A 13387-nucleotide genomic window follows, 5' to 3' on the forward strand; every position below is an offset into this window, starting at 1 on the left:
CTTCCTCTCTCTCTCTCTCTCTAGATATATAGATGGATATCTCGTTTTGCTTCTGTAACGACTCTACCTAGTTACAATATGTGTGCGCGACTTATTGTCTTTCAGACTTCTTTATATATTTATATATATATATATATATATATATATCTTTTTATTCTATTTTTACTTTTGTTTGTCGCTATCTCGTTAACGCAGTCGATGTCGAGGCTGCAGTGGTAAAAACTCCTTCGTTGTGGTGTGGTCGCTGGGATGCTCTGCGACGATGCCTGAAGTTGTAGCTGCGGCGGTTTCCTCTCAAATGCGCAACTTTGGACACACACGCAGAACCATGAAGGAGAAAAGCGGCAGGACGCTCTGTGGCGGCAGCAGCAACACATTCACACAGAGAGCAAGAGGTTGAGAAAGGAAATGCATGCATGTAAATACAAATATCTGGCTTCTGAATAAATGTTAAGTATATGCGGCTTTCCGTGTGTACGTTCCCTCTTTCTTGCCTCGTTCTGTGCCCAACAGTGCAAGGCAGCCGACACACACACACGCACGCCCTATTTCCTTCACAATCGCAACCACAAAAGACGTCTTTGCATTCCTTTTTTTTTTCATTAGTTTATCCCCTCCTTTTTTTATATATAAAAAAATAATAATCTATTTTTTCTGTTCCCCCTTTTTTTTTCTTTGAAGTTCCGGTACTTCTTCGTGGCACACTCCATGCCGCAGGCGTTTGTTTCGGCCACGCACCTCCCCCAACTGAGCAGCCTGCCTCTTCCAAACCGTCGGCGCCAACTTCGAACGGAAGCCCCCCCCCCCCCCTTACACACAAAGGCATACCACAGACAGCCGAAGGACAAAATGTGGTGGCGTCACCACCACGTTTTGGTTAATACGAGGGAGCGGCGATGGTGTTGCCTCGCAGTTATCTTGTTTTTTCTTCTTTCTTCTCCTTGGTTTTTGATTTTGCCTCCTCATCTTTTTTTTTTTTTTTGTATTCTACGGGTAGAACTTCGCAACCGTCATCTTCATCTCCAGCACCGTCATGGAATCCTGCACCAGCCGCTCCACCGCTGTAGAGGAATGCAGCTGCAGCACGCAGTCAGCGCTGTTGCGGCCGTACCAGTAGGCGTCAAGGGGGTCCGTGCCGAGGGCAGCTGCCACCGCCTCTTTGATGTCAGACAACTTGACGGACTTCGGCACCCGCACAAGGCGAGCATACTCCGTGTTTCCCTTCCTGCTGGGACGAGGGCGCGCCCGTGCCGGATCCCTCGCCTCACCTGCAGCCGCTGCTTCCGTGGCAACTGCTGATTTTGGTTTCGCTGTCTCCTCTGTTGCCGACGCTGCGGGTCCTCGCTGTGCTTCGGCGGCCTCCTTCTTGTTGGCGTTATTGTATGTGTCGCTTTTCGCCCCCTCTGCCTTGCTGTCGGCACGCTTCTCCAGAGCCGCCCTTGAGCGTGGAACGGGCATGTTTAGGTTAGGTTTGCCGCCGCTGTTTTCGGGTTTAACAGCCTCCGCGTTGGGCTGCTCGCGAACGCGCGAGGCGCGTGTGGGTCGTGGCGCGGAGAGTTCCTCCGCCGCGCTCTTTTCCTCACGCGGCTTCAATTTTTCGCTTCCTTCCCCCCGCCCACCGTCACGGCGTTCCCCGTTTTGTTTGCTGCGGTCGTCGTACCTGCTGTTGGTGCGCTCTGCACGCTCGGCCCGGGGGTTTTTGTTGCTGTTCCCTTCATTACGGTTGAGGCGCCGCATGTCCGTGCGCTCGCCCCTCCGGTCATCACTCCGCTCCGGGCGATCCCTGCGGTTGCTAGCGCCGCCAACGTAGCCGCTATTGCTGTTGTTGCTGTTAAGGCGGTCGCCGCGTTCACGACGAAGCCCCTTTTCCTCACGTGCCTGCTGCAGCCGAAGGGTCTCAGCCGCCGCCGCCGCCGCTGCCGCTGCTTCCGCCGCCGCCTGCTGTAGACGCATCTGCTCACGGGCCTCCTCCGCGCGTTTGCGGCGCTCGTGCTCCTCCAGCAGGTGTTGTGCGACCTGCGCCGGGGTCATGACGATACGGTCCTCCGGTATCTGCTCCACCTCCACCATCATCACGCGGAAGTAGTCCATGGCGATGTGGTACGTGCTGGTACGGTACTGGGTCGGGGCCAACACAAACACCTGGAAGAAGCCTCTGCGGTGGCCGCGGAGGTACATGATGCCCTGGCAGACAATGTGGATGCATCCACCCGGCAGCGGGGTGTAGTCGGCAAAGCGCACCTCCACCTTGCGGCGGCCAAGCACGTCGTCCATCTTGCCGAGGTGCTGCGCAATCTCATGCCGACCCTGCGCAATCACGGTGGTCTCTTCATTGTACCCGGCGTAGGTGACGAGCGAGGACTCCCCGTATAGCTCGACGAGGCCGACGATCTCCTTCTCCTTTACAAGCTCGCGGTAGTACGTCACGAGGAAGCTGCAGGCAACCCCGGCAACAGTCTCGCGGCTCAACATGGCTGCCTCGCGTCTCCCCGGTACGTCAACACGCACGACGGGTGGGTGTCAAAAAAAAAAAAAAGGAAAGAATTCTTTGGTTCCCTCCTTACAGCGTGTGTGTGTGCGTGTGTGTGTGCGTGTGTGTGGTCCAAAAACGAGCAAACACGCACACAAAAAAGGCCTTTAGAGAGTTACTTCTAGGACAAGAAAAACAACAACTAAACGTCGCTACTTTAAAAAAAAAAGTTTACTTCCACACACACACGAATAAAATAAGCATAAACAAAAAAAAGGAAGGCACCAATGAAAAAGGAACATTAAGAAACAAGTAGAGAGGGATACAAATTCATACACACGGACAGAGAAGGGCGCACACCGAAAGGGGCGTGGGCAAAGGTGTGATAGATTAAAGCGAAGGCGTCCCGTAAGAGAAGGCAAGCAATGTTTATAGCTGCGATGGATGCAGCCCTCCCGGCGGGTGTTGTGCCACCATGAGCGGGGGCACCTCCTTCGCCAGCTGCCGCGCAAGCGGTGCCAGGTCTGTCGTCTCATCCAGCAGTTCATTCAAATACAGCAGGGTGTCGGGGCGCTCATTCGTGATGCCGCGTATGGCATTGTTGGTTTTTTTTCCAACGTCGCCGCCGAGCGCAACATCCAACATCCCGCGCACGTTGTCAATCTTTTCCAGACGCTTGCCGAGATCAATCCCGCGTTCCTTCTCAACGTGGAAGATGCGCTGCAGCCCAGCGACAGAAACAGGCTCCAGCCGCTTCTCCACAAAATATTCAATTAGGCCGTACTTGCCGCAGAATCCCCTGTCCGCCGCCTTGCTGAGGGAAATGGCGGCGCCTGTGGGAAGGACATTGTTGTCCAGGTCCTCACAAATCGACGCCACGGTCTCCTGTGCATCCATCAGAGCCTGCACGATGACACCCTTCGCCCCACGCTTGACCCACCCTGCACAGTACAGCCGCGGCTGCCCCGTCACACGGCCACGCTGGTGCGGAATGACGCCAAGTGCGTCATCAAATGCGACACCGGGGACCCCATAGGATCGATACCCCACCGACGTGATGGCGACATCGCACGGAAGCGTCAAGGTCGTCGAAGGCTTCCTGCTTTGCCCGGCGGCAACGTCAGTGCGCTCGAACACGACAGCGCCCACGTGGTTGCTGCGGTCGGGGTGCGGCAAAAACTGCAAAGGCGTCAGATGATAGCGCAGATGCACAACGCATGGACCGCGCGCGTGTTTTGGCAGAGGCGGCGCCGGTGGCGCGTCCGGCACATCGCCCACCGCCTCATCCCCGCCGCCGCTTGTGTCAGTGAAGCGAGAGACAAGTTCGAGGAGTCGCTTCCGCGCGCGGGGGTTTTCTGCCGGCATGCGCAGGGCCTCCTGCAAGTCAAACGGGTCGACTACCACCCGCACCGTGTCGGCGTGGAACCGTGTCAGTTCCCGAAACTCGGCGATGGTAAAGGCGCTCTGGGCATGGCCGCGACGAGCCACAAGGCTGATACGGCGAATTTGGTTCTTCATGAGCTCCCTAATCGCCACACAGTTCATGTCCGTCTCACAGAAGTATTTGTAAGAGGCCGCCAGGACGCGCGCGCAGTCCAGCGCCACGTTGCCATTGCCGACGATGACCGCCTCTCGCGCGGTCGCAAGGTCAAACGGACAAAACCTCGGCGAACCATGCGGGAAGGGGTAGGTGTTGTAGTACCGCACAAAGTCCCCGGCACTGACGACGCCGCCGAGCTCCTCACCAGGGATGTGCAGCTTGCGGCTGGCATCCGCGCCTGTTGCGACCACCACTGCCGTGTAGTGGTGCAGCAGTGTCTCAATGGAGATGTCCTTGCCGATCGCAACGTTGCCAATCCACGTCACCCGGCCGCTCTTGAACATGTCAAGAAACTGGTGTTCAACATTTTTCACCTCCGGGTGGTCGGGGGCTACGCCATAGCGGCACAAACCAAAGGGCACCGGTAACCGCTCAAACACGTCCACGTGAATGTCGTCGCGCTGCTTCGTCAAGAGGCGCGCCACGTAACACCCGCTCGGGCCACTGCCAACGACGGCGATTTGTATGCGTCGCGCCAGCGAAGACGACTGCTGCTGCCGCTGGCGCCAGACTGCAGTGCCCGCAAGACTTAACCGCCGCGTTGTACTAAAAAACATCGTCTGTAGATACGCCAAGAACCAAAGCGAGACAAAAAAAAAGCCACTAGGCGTATTGCATACGCCGCATGCAGACGTGCCGACGTGTAGTCTCTCGGCCAACCACAGGACACAACGGAGCCTCACCGACCAAAGCTAAGAATGCCTGATAGTGCCACTTGCGAGAAGTACCCCACACCCTGGACGCCATGCAACATAAAATAAAAGAGAGTAAAAACAAAAATAGCGGCGGCGCTGACGACCGAGAGGGACACGTGAGGCCACGATGACGAGCGTCCCCAGCCCTCGCGGGAGAAACACCAACACCACTGCAGCAGCAGAAGGGGGCGTGCGATTGGGTGTGACAGCGAAGGAGTAAAGCGAGCAGTAAGGCCGCAATATATATATATATATATATATGCGATCCTGTCCCTTGGCTTTGCCACTCTTATCAGTCAGCAAAACCAAACAAAACAAAAAACAAAAACAACAAACGGCAAAACGCCCAGTAGCCGAAGCCTGTTCCGCTCGGTGTTTCGCGCCGCTCCATCAACAGGGGTGGGGGAAATAAAGCGGTGCGGGGGAGTTGTGAAGAACCCAACGCGGATCAGTGGGTGGGGAATGAAGACCTCGGCCACACCACTAGGAGGCAATAACGGCGTCAAAAAGGTGGACAAAGGAGAGACCCAGTTAGGGAGAAAAAAATGAAAAAAAAAAACAGATAAAACCAAACAAGGCAAAAATAAAGAAATAGAAAAATAAACTTACACACATGCACAAAAAAAAACAAAAAACGGTGGGAAGTGCCGTTAAAAAAACCACAGACGCTCATTCAGGGGTGCAGGGATCATGTCGCATGTGAATGGTGGGACGGCGTCCAATAACCGTTCCGCTACACTTGACAAGCGGTGAGCACATCGTGCGGCCATTGGCAGCTTCGTTGCCTGCGGCGCCTGCACATGCGAGAGGACATGTGACAACTGTTGTACGTCTGACACATCCAACGTGGGGCTGGTGTTGTGGACGATGTATTGCACAGTGCGGGCGGTGGACATGCTGCAGTCGTGGTTCTGCAGGTAGAAGGATGGCGCCACGGCGTCATCCAGCAGAGAAATAGGCGTGAGGCCCTGTACGACGGCTCCGCCCGCAACATTGACGGCCGTTATCTTGGGGAAACCGCTTCCCTCCGGCAGCCGCTGAACAAAACGCACGTTTGTTCGCTTGTGAAGGCACATGAACGTAAATCCACAACCGGGCGGCAGATGTGCCCGCATCTGCCGTGCCTCACTGTACACATCCCCGTCTTGAAACACAACTACCTCATCCACCCCGTCGTACAGCTCGCACGCCCGCTGAAGGAGGATGTGAAAGTGCTCTGTGACCCGGTCTGTCTCCTCCCCGCGCATCTCGTGCTTCCAAAAAAACGGCAGCAGGTGGTTGCGCTCGGGGGCGCACAAGATCCCCACGACGCTGCCTGTGCTGAAGGTCGTTGTGTGGCAGGCGTCCACGCCCACGACGAGCACGCGGCGCTGCGCCAACGCCGGCACCTCCCGGGCAACATCCACCCCGTGGGCAGGGTCCGTCCCAAACTTCGTCCGGAGTTGCACTTTCACGTTTGCGCACAATATATTTTGCCGCTTCAGGTTGGCGGCGGGCGGCACAAAGAACGCAAGAATGCCACGCGTGAGACATTCGGCCAGGAGCCAACGCGAAGAACGTGTCTCGCGCTCTGCGGAGATAATCACAGCGGCCGTGTTCGGGTCTTTTGTTGCCCCGCCCGAGGCGTCTGTGAGTTGCCGTAGTAGAAATCGCCCCGCCTCGTCCTCATTCGGTACAGTGATGGTGAGAGAGCTGCGGTGGTACCGCGCCACAGCCTGTGCAGTCTGCGTGATGCGTGCACGTTCCTCCTCGCCGACATGCGGCGGTGCGATGGCAACCACCGCGAGAGTTGTGGGGAAAGGCGGCGGCGGCACGTGACGCAACGAGGTGGAGTGACTCTGCTCATTCTTCGAAGGACCACGTTGTCCGACACCATAGGCGGTGACTTTCTGCGGCGTGGGAAGCAGTGAAAGTGCCTTGGAGGAGAATGGCTCTGCCGCCAGTATGAGTCCCCAGCGTTGCATTTCGCTCCTCAGCGCCGTGTGAAACACCTTAAGAATGTCCAGTCGCTGTGTGGGCAGGAAGGAGCAGGTGGAGACAACGATGTCTTGCCACAACTTCATGCAGGGGTCGTAGCAGCAGTGCAGGGCCTGCAGAGGAACAACACTGTGGTCATTGAGCACTGCGTAGGGCTGACCCGGCTCAAGGTCCGGCAGAAGCCGCAACAGCAAAGGATCAAGGCTCACCGCGTTGGAAACAATGTTAAACCGAACGAGGCGAATCACAGAGTGGCGCAGAGTGGCGGATATAATCACAGGTGTTCTCTGCACGGACTGTGCGATGCGTTGCTCTGTATCACTGTCGTAGGGGCCGTTGCCAAAGTGTTGCTTCACCTCCTCCCAGATCGAGAGCTCCGCAGCGACGGTGCTCTTTGTGTCAATCTTCAGCGCAAATGCCCTCGATATTTCTTGCACTGCGCCTTCCTTAGTGGCATCCGACAGCCGCTTGTCGCATGCTACCTCACAGCTCCCTTTCTTTCCTGACACAGACGCGTCGCTCTTCGGTGTTTGTCGCTGCCTTGTCGACTTGGCTCGACCCGATGCACTTTCCCCCTCCAGCACGGGCCTCAGTGCCGTCTCCCCCGTCGTCATCTCCACCAGCCGCATGCCACCACGGTTCTCAAACACGCGGACGCGGTAGTCCGTCGCCTCGTACACGGCTCCAGGGGAAAGCTTCGCCGCCATGGTGGCCTTCCACAAGGACGCCATGATCACACCTGAGGCGTCCTGTATTTTGTAGCTCTGTACAGACGTGCTTTTAAACTCAAACTCACGCACAAACTCCTTGACAAGAAACTGCAACGGCGCCGTGGGATAATGTCCCGCCTTTAATGTCGTCAGCACCGCCGTGGAGGGTACAGCTTGAGCGGTGGCGGCCGCCGCGGGCGTCAATGCATCCACGGCGCCCGTCGCGTCAATAAAAACGGCTCGAACAATAGCTCCCTTAAAAAGGCGTATCCCTTCCACACTAAAGCTTTTGTGTGTCCACACCAACTTTCCGTCCGTTTCCCGTGCCACCATGAACTTTTTGTGCTGGTTTCCCTGCCACCCCAGCGTCCACGCAACAATTTTGTTGGTCACATCCTGGAGGTCAGCGGGCGAAAGCTGCGCCATGGCGACCTTCCCCTCGGATCGCAGCTTGCACGCCACCCAGCCCAAGTCGAGATACTCGGCAGGTAGCTGCAGCGCCTCTGTGGGGATCGGAGAGAGCGCGTACACTTTGTGCCGAACGCACACCAGCGGCGGCGCGGCCGGAACGCAGCGCTGCAGGAACCGTCGCATTACACGCCAGGCCCGTGTCGCGTCAACCCGCTTAACGATTGGGTCATCCGCCGCGGCAACGGCCGCGGGTGCCACTGTTCGACTAACCCCCTTTTTACGACGTCCTTTGGACTTTCCAGCGCCCTTTTCCCGCTGGGCGTCTGGCGGCCGCGTCTGAAGTAGGCGACGGGTGGCCTCAAGGTCGTAGATGTAGAGGGTCGTGTCGGGGCTCACATGCACTGGGAATAAGTTGGACATAACACCCCCATCGCGCAGTCGCTGACGCACAGCAGTGCGTGCCTTTTTATCGAGAAAGCGGTCATAAGCGTGTCTGCGCTTGACGTCCCGCAGCGCCACCTCTTCGGCATCCGAGCACCAGAAGGACTTGCTGCATGTCGGGCCGGCGCCGTCCTTCGCGTTGCTCCGCGCATCACGGACGCCGCCAATCTTCGCCGCGTCGACGGGCTGCTGCTGCTGCTGCGGCGGCGGCGGCGGTGGCGGCTGACTCCAGTGCTTGCTGTGGGCTGCAAGTGCCTGTAGTGTCATTGACACCAAACCCAAAGCCGTCTTCTGCATCATCGTTGGCTGTAAAAAGGCAATGCACTTAAGGCTAGCAGAATTTCTCATTTAAACACACGAGAAACAGCAGCACAAATACACGTCGAACGGCCACAGCCGCATGTATGCATTACACGAACGCAAACACACAAATACACAGGCAGACAGGCGCATGGGCCGGGTGAGAGAAATGGATAGGGGCGCAGCGTAAGAGATAAGTGCCCACAGAGGCCACAAACAAGAACAACCAGAAGAAGCGTCATCAAAACAAGTATACAGACAAAAAGAATAATAATAAGATTCAGTTCCATTTTTGACCTGCGTGGGATCCCACATGGTGCCAAAAAACACAAACCCAACCACTCCCTCGCTACATCCAAAAGGAAAACATGCAACTATCTCTCTCTCTCTCTCTCTTTCACTTTCTCTTTCTTTCTCATCTCTATCGCGAGAAGCTACACTTCTGGCGCTCTTTTTTTTTTTCGCTTCCTTGCCTTCCAACAAAAAAATGTCTTTTACCTCGCCAGGTCAAAACATCAGCGCGTGGGCGTCGACATAGCGGTGGATACCCCCCACACAGCTGCGCACCCTCCTTACTGCACTAAACTTTTACGACGTCCAATCTTTAGCCTCCGCCACTCCGCGAGGCTCTCACGCGACTCGCTCGTAGAGAAGGATGTACGCCGTTGCCGTCACCACTTCGCTGACAGGAATGGGCACCCCCCAGAAGTGCTGCATCTCATATTCCGTCATCTCCGACACGGAGTCGTCATTGAAGAGGAGCCAGCGCCCACCCATCCGCACGCAGGTGAAGTAGTGGCCAAGTGTGGGGCCGCTACCCACGTGTGTGACAAAGCCACTCAATGCGAAACGCCCCTTACGGTGTGCTACACCGTTCAACTTTTTCATCAGACGTGAGGAGGGGCGCGGGATGCCCCCTGCAGCGTCACCTTCAACGTCCGCAACTGCATCTACGGCCATGGATGGGGAACACGAGGAGCGTGCGGCGCGCGACTCGCCCCCAGAGGCAGCCTGCGTGTTGGCGTTGTCGTCATCCTCCCACGGCTCGTACTCCACCACGTCAATCTCGCTTGGGAGGGCAATGTGGTCGCTACGCTTCATCATACTTCCCCGCTTCTCGTTATACTCAAACCGCTTCAGGTGCACTAGTAGGGCGTACTCCGGCAGACGATGCACGCGGAGCAGCTTCTGCGCGACCACTTGCTTCTGGCAATGATCACAGTACAACGTGTTGTCCCCGTGGAATAACTCTGGGGAGCCAAAGTTCGCCATGCATCGCAGCAGCGAGGAGCCCTGCTCAACGTCAAGGCTGAGGTCAACAAAGGCCTCCCGCATCATTGTCACTTTCTCACACTCCAAACACGCTGTCAGTGAGATAAACTGGCCCCCGAAGATCACTTGCAAGGGTGACGCCGTACTCCGATCGACATCTGCGCCCGTTGTTGTTGTCCCCGTGGAACCCGCTACGCTACGAATTTCAAATGCATCACCATTCATTGCCGAGGCCTCTGGTCGCGGGGCTCGACTTGTCTCACGAAGGGCAGGGGGTAGCTCCAAATATTCCTCCCGAAGGTCCATTAGACCCAGCGATTCCACGGAGCTACCCAACTTGCGGCTCCGACGCAGCATAGCCTTCCACTTGGGCCGCTTGCTGATTTTTGCACCAAAAAAGAGGGCACGATTCTTCTCATCTCCCATCATGCGTGTCTCTGTTTCTATCATGCTAGATAACAAAAACATTGCAAACTCATGGGCATCATGCTGGAAGCTGTTGTTAAACGTCGCATTTTGTTTTCGTATACATGTCAGAAGTGCCCGGGGTGCAACAACTTCCCTCTGTTGTTTCTTGTGATTATTGGCCTTGTGCAGCTTTGCAAACAGATCCGCCACAAGCGCCAGCAGGGTGCCATCCTCAAATCCAGTATGCCCCAGTCCTTTCTCATATATCTGATTCAGCTCCAGCAGCCGCAGCCGTAGCGGGGAGCAGTGGTAGAGTAGCTGTAGAACAGCGTTGCAGTAGCATGTGTTGCCGTAGTTCTCCAACCCGGTTGGGTATCCATTAATTTCCAAGAAACGAGCATAAATGGGCGATGGTGACAGGCTGGGGGAAGCGAAGCTTACTTGGGTGCTGTCTTGACTGGAAAAAGAGTGCATACGGTACGAACGCAACATTGGTGTGGACTGCGTCGCCAACGAAAGCTCATTGTTGTAGATTGGAATTGGGGATGATAGGCAGAACGACATTTTAGATGAGAGGCATTGATGCCACTTGTCGGTCGTGCTGCACGGATACTCGGAGGCAGCAAAGGAAGTGTCTGAGGCACCTTTGCTGCAAATCTCACGTGACTCAGTCTCACGCGCCCCTCCACAAATTAATTCACTACCGTTGTTAGACCCCTTGCTGTGCCTGTAGGTGTCTATGACCAGTGGGGGAGGCTGCAGTGATGGAATGGAGACTCTGACAGCTGACACCGGCGCTGATAACATGCTACCACCTGCATTACTTGAGGTGGTGGGCTGCTCTCGCGGTGGTGGCCGCACCTCCTTGCCTTTTCGTGGCCTTGAATTCTTAACCCCCATGGCGCCACAATCCTCGCTCAATAAATAAATGACGCACCTAACGTAAACGCGCGTGCGTGGAGATGTCCCTCCAAGTCACACACGCACACATTTATCAGCTCCGCAGCAAGGGAAGGGGAAAAAAGAGAGAACCACATGCACCTGCAGAGACACGCGCAGGCACACGGACGCACCGCGCCGATTTTCAGACACCAACCTAAAAAAAAAAAAAAAAAAAAAAAAAAACAAGAAAGAAAGATAGAGAGGAGATGAAAACATATTTTGATTTATTATTATTATTTTTTTTCTGTTGTTCCCCCAACGCAACCACCTCTTTTTTTTGTTTTTCCTTCTTTCCTTCCTCTTGTCGTGCCTTCTTTATTTCTCTTCCGTTCTGGCTTCCCGTCTGTGGAACCAGCGGACAACGCGCATACATGCAGATTTGGGCAACGAGGCAGAGCACCAACAGTAACTGAAAATAAGAAAAAAAACTACTTCCGAGTCCATTTATTTATTTTGCTCCGGGCGGCCAGCGCACTGCATCGCTCTCACCCGCACATGACATTCTTCAGCAGCTCCCTGAATGTGGTATCACGTGCGTCGACGGGCAACACAGTGCGCTCTGTGATGTCTTTGAGCTCCACGCAGACCCCACCCTCCTCGTCCTTAGAGAGCTGCACAATGCCGTACTCCAGCGCGTTGTGCAGGCCCCGTGGAGCCACAGAGATGCCCTTCACCGAGGCGTCAATGGGCTTCACGGCGCGACCGAAGAAGCCATCGCTAAGGTACCGCTCATGCTTGAGAATCTCACCATAGATGATGACTTGCATGGCATAGCGGTAAAATTTGCTGTTGGGAAGATGCATAAGGCAGCCCGTGCAGGGTGTTTCAAAGGAGCCAAAGCGAAAGGCACTCACCACACTGCTGCTCGTCTTCCAGTCCCCAATGAAAAGCTTCTGTGTGCGTTTGTTGCGGGCAATTAAATCGACGGTGCCACCGATGCCCCACGAGGGGCTCGCGATCACCTGCTCGACGGCAATGATGTCGTAGTGGCTCAAAATGGTCTTAATCACACCGTCTGCGGCCCTCATGTAGGCGGCCTCCTCGCCATGCAAGAGGGCATCCACAGTCGACTGTTTGGATGCCGTTGACGAAGACGCCGCCCCCCCCCTGCTCCCCCTCTTCAGCTTCTGCAGCGGCAGCCTCCTTCTTATTCCTGCCACGCTTCTTTTTATTATCCTCAGCCTTCGCCGCCTCCGCCTGTTTCTGCTGGCGTTTCAGTAGCAGCGTCCACGTGGGCGGTGGCAGGCCGCACAATTTCGCCTCAATATACTCGTGAATATTTTTGCCGAGTAGCGCCTGCCGGTTCCAGCCCGCCTTTACGTCTTCCACGGGCTGCCCTGTCTTTTTTGATACTAGCGCCAGCACCCGCTTCTCGTCGAAGGGGAAGTGTTTGTCCAGCACCTTCGACACTGAGCGGAGGGCCGTGTGGCCGAGTTTGTACTGGTGCCACTTGGCATCAAATATAATGTCCACCCCGGACGGGTGCGGGACACGCTTCATTCGATGCGGTGGCGCACTGCTCTTCGTCTATGTGTGTATGCGTATCCAAGTCTCTATCTTTCTCTCTGTATGTATGTCTAATGTATGAGTGTATGATGTGTGGAATGTGCTGCACCCCCACCTGCTGACGGCGTGTTCGTGAGTACGGCCCCGGGCAGTGCAAAGGCGGTGCCCCCGCTTCTCTCCCCGTACGTGTGTGTACGGCCCCCTGCCGCCTATGCACTGCAGCCGAGACACACGGGAAAGTATCACAAAAACGAAGACAGAGAAACAGAAAGTTTCGCACAGGGAGCACACCACAAACGAGCGTACACGGTGGCAGTGCCACGGCTTCCGGCCAGCCACGCCTCAAGGTGCGGGTGTAAAAAACACAAAACAAAAAAAAAGCACACTTGGACATCACAATTCCTTCCGTCCCGCCTCAGCTCCCCCTGCCAGACCGCAATCTTTTTCTTTTCTTCATTTTCTTGCCGCTGCCGTGCTTGGCAGCGGCGGCGGTTCCCGCGGCCCTCATCAATACATACATAGGTGACCGACACGGAACAAGGCACCCCACACGCACACACACACCTGCGTGCACAAAGTTTTTACCGCGCAGGACTCACCTCCCGTTGCGTACACTCGCGTCTCTCTCTCTCTCTCTCTCTCTCTCTCTCTCTCT

General features: G+C 55.8%; 6 protein-coding genes and 1 pseudogene across 6 annotated transcripts, besides 9 other annotated features; all 7 read right to left on the bottom strand.

The window, feature by feature from the left end:
- The first annotated feature begins 4 nt into the window (after positions 1-4).
- Positions 5-22: a microsatellite.
- Positions 23-112: 90 nt separating this feature from the next.
- Positions 113-147: a microsatellite.
- An 840-nt stretch (positions 148-987) lies between these two features.
- TraAM80_08641 (uncharacterized protein) lies at positions 988-2472 on the bottom strand (the record flags this gene model as incomplete). Its single annotated transcript, XM_029385384.1, has 1 exon — positions 988-2472. One exon carries the CDS (start codon positions 2470-2472, stop codon positions 988-990), a length of 1485 nt encoding a protein of 494 aa, XP_029234755.1.
- A 95-nt stretch (positions 2473-2567) lies between these two features.
- Positions 2568-2600: a microsatellite.
- Positions 2601-2899: 299 nt separating this feature from the next.
- Positions 2900-4627, bottom strand: TraAM80_08642 (ferredoxin-NADP+ reductase; the record flags this gene model as incomplete). Its single annotated transcript, XM_029385385.1, has 1 exon — positions 2900-4627. One exon carries the CDS (start codon positions 4625-4627, stop codon positions 2900-2902), a length of 1728 nt encoding a protein of 575 aa, XP_029234756.1.
- Positions 4628-4751: 124 nt separating this feature from the next.
- Positions 4752-5106, bottom strand: TraAM80_08643 (hypothetical protein; annotated as a pseudogene).
- A 198-nt stretch (positions 5107-5304) lies between these two features.
- Positions 5305-5400: a sequence feature (GA-rich).
- Positions 5401-5415: 15 nt separating this feature from the next.
- Positions 5416-8652, bottom strand: TraAM80_08644 (putative PIWI-like protein 1; the record flags this gene model as incomplete). Its single annotated transcript, XM_029385386.1, has 1 exon — positions 5416-8652. The coding sequence occupies one exon, from the start codon at positions 8650-8652 to the stop codon at positions 5416-5418; it is 3237 nt and encodes a 1078-aa protein (XP_029234757.1).
- A 326-nt stretch (positions 8653-8978) lies between these two features.
- Positions 8979-9030: a microsatellite.
- A 204-nt stretch (positions 9031-9234) lies between these two features.
- On the bottom strand, positions 9235-11184 carry TraAM80_08645 (putative ubiquitin hydrolase; the record flags this gene model as incomplete). Its single annotated transcript, XM_029385387.1, has 1 exon — positions 9235-11184. The coding sequence occupies one exon, from the start codon at positions 11182-11184 to the stop codon at positions 9235-9237; it is 1950 nt and encodes a 649-aa protein (XP_029234758.1).
- Positions 11185-11382: 198 nt separating this feature from the next.
- Positions 11383-11420: a microsatellite.
- Positions 11421-11509: 89 nt separating this feature from the next.
- Positions 11510-11566: a microsatellite.
- Positions 11567-11711: 145 nt separating this feature from the next.
- TraAM80_08646 (uncharacterized protein) lies at positions 11712-12029 on the bottom strand (the record flags this gene model as incomplete). Its single annotated transcript, XM_029385388.1, has 1 exon — positions 11712-12029. One exon carries the CDS (start codon positions 12027-12029, stop codon positions 11712-11714), a length of 318 nt encoding a protein of 105 aa, XP_029234759.1.
- Positions 12030-12228: 199 nt separating this feature from the next.
- Positions 12229-12726, bottom strand: TraAM80_08647 (uncharacterized protein; the record flags this gene model as incomplete). The annotated part of the gene is made up of 1 exon (XM_029385389.1): positions 12229-12726. The coding sequence occupies one exon, from the start codon at positions 12724-12726 to the stop codon at positions 12229-12231; it is 498 nt and encodes a 165-aa protein (XP_029234760.1).
- A 66-nt stretch (positions 12727-12792) lies between these two features.
- Positions 12793-12828: a microsatellite.
- A 524-nt stretch (positions 12829-13352) lies between these two features.
- Positions 13353-13387: a microsatellite.

This window comes from Trypanosoma rangeli (genome assembly GCF_003719475.1).
Source record: "Trypanosoma rangeli strain AM80 chromosome Unknown Tra_15.4_contig_00444, whole genome shotgun sequence".
Lineage (NCBI taxonomy): Eukaryota > Euglenozoa > Kinetoplastea > Trypanosomatida > Trypanosomatidae > Trypanosoma > Trypanosoma rangeli.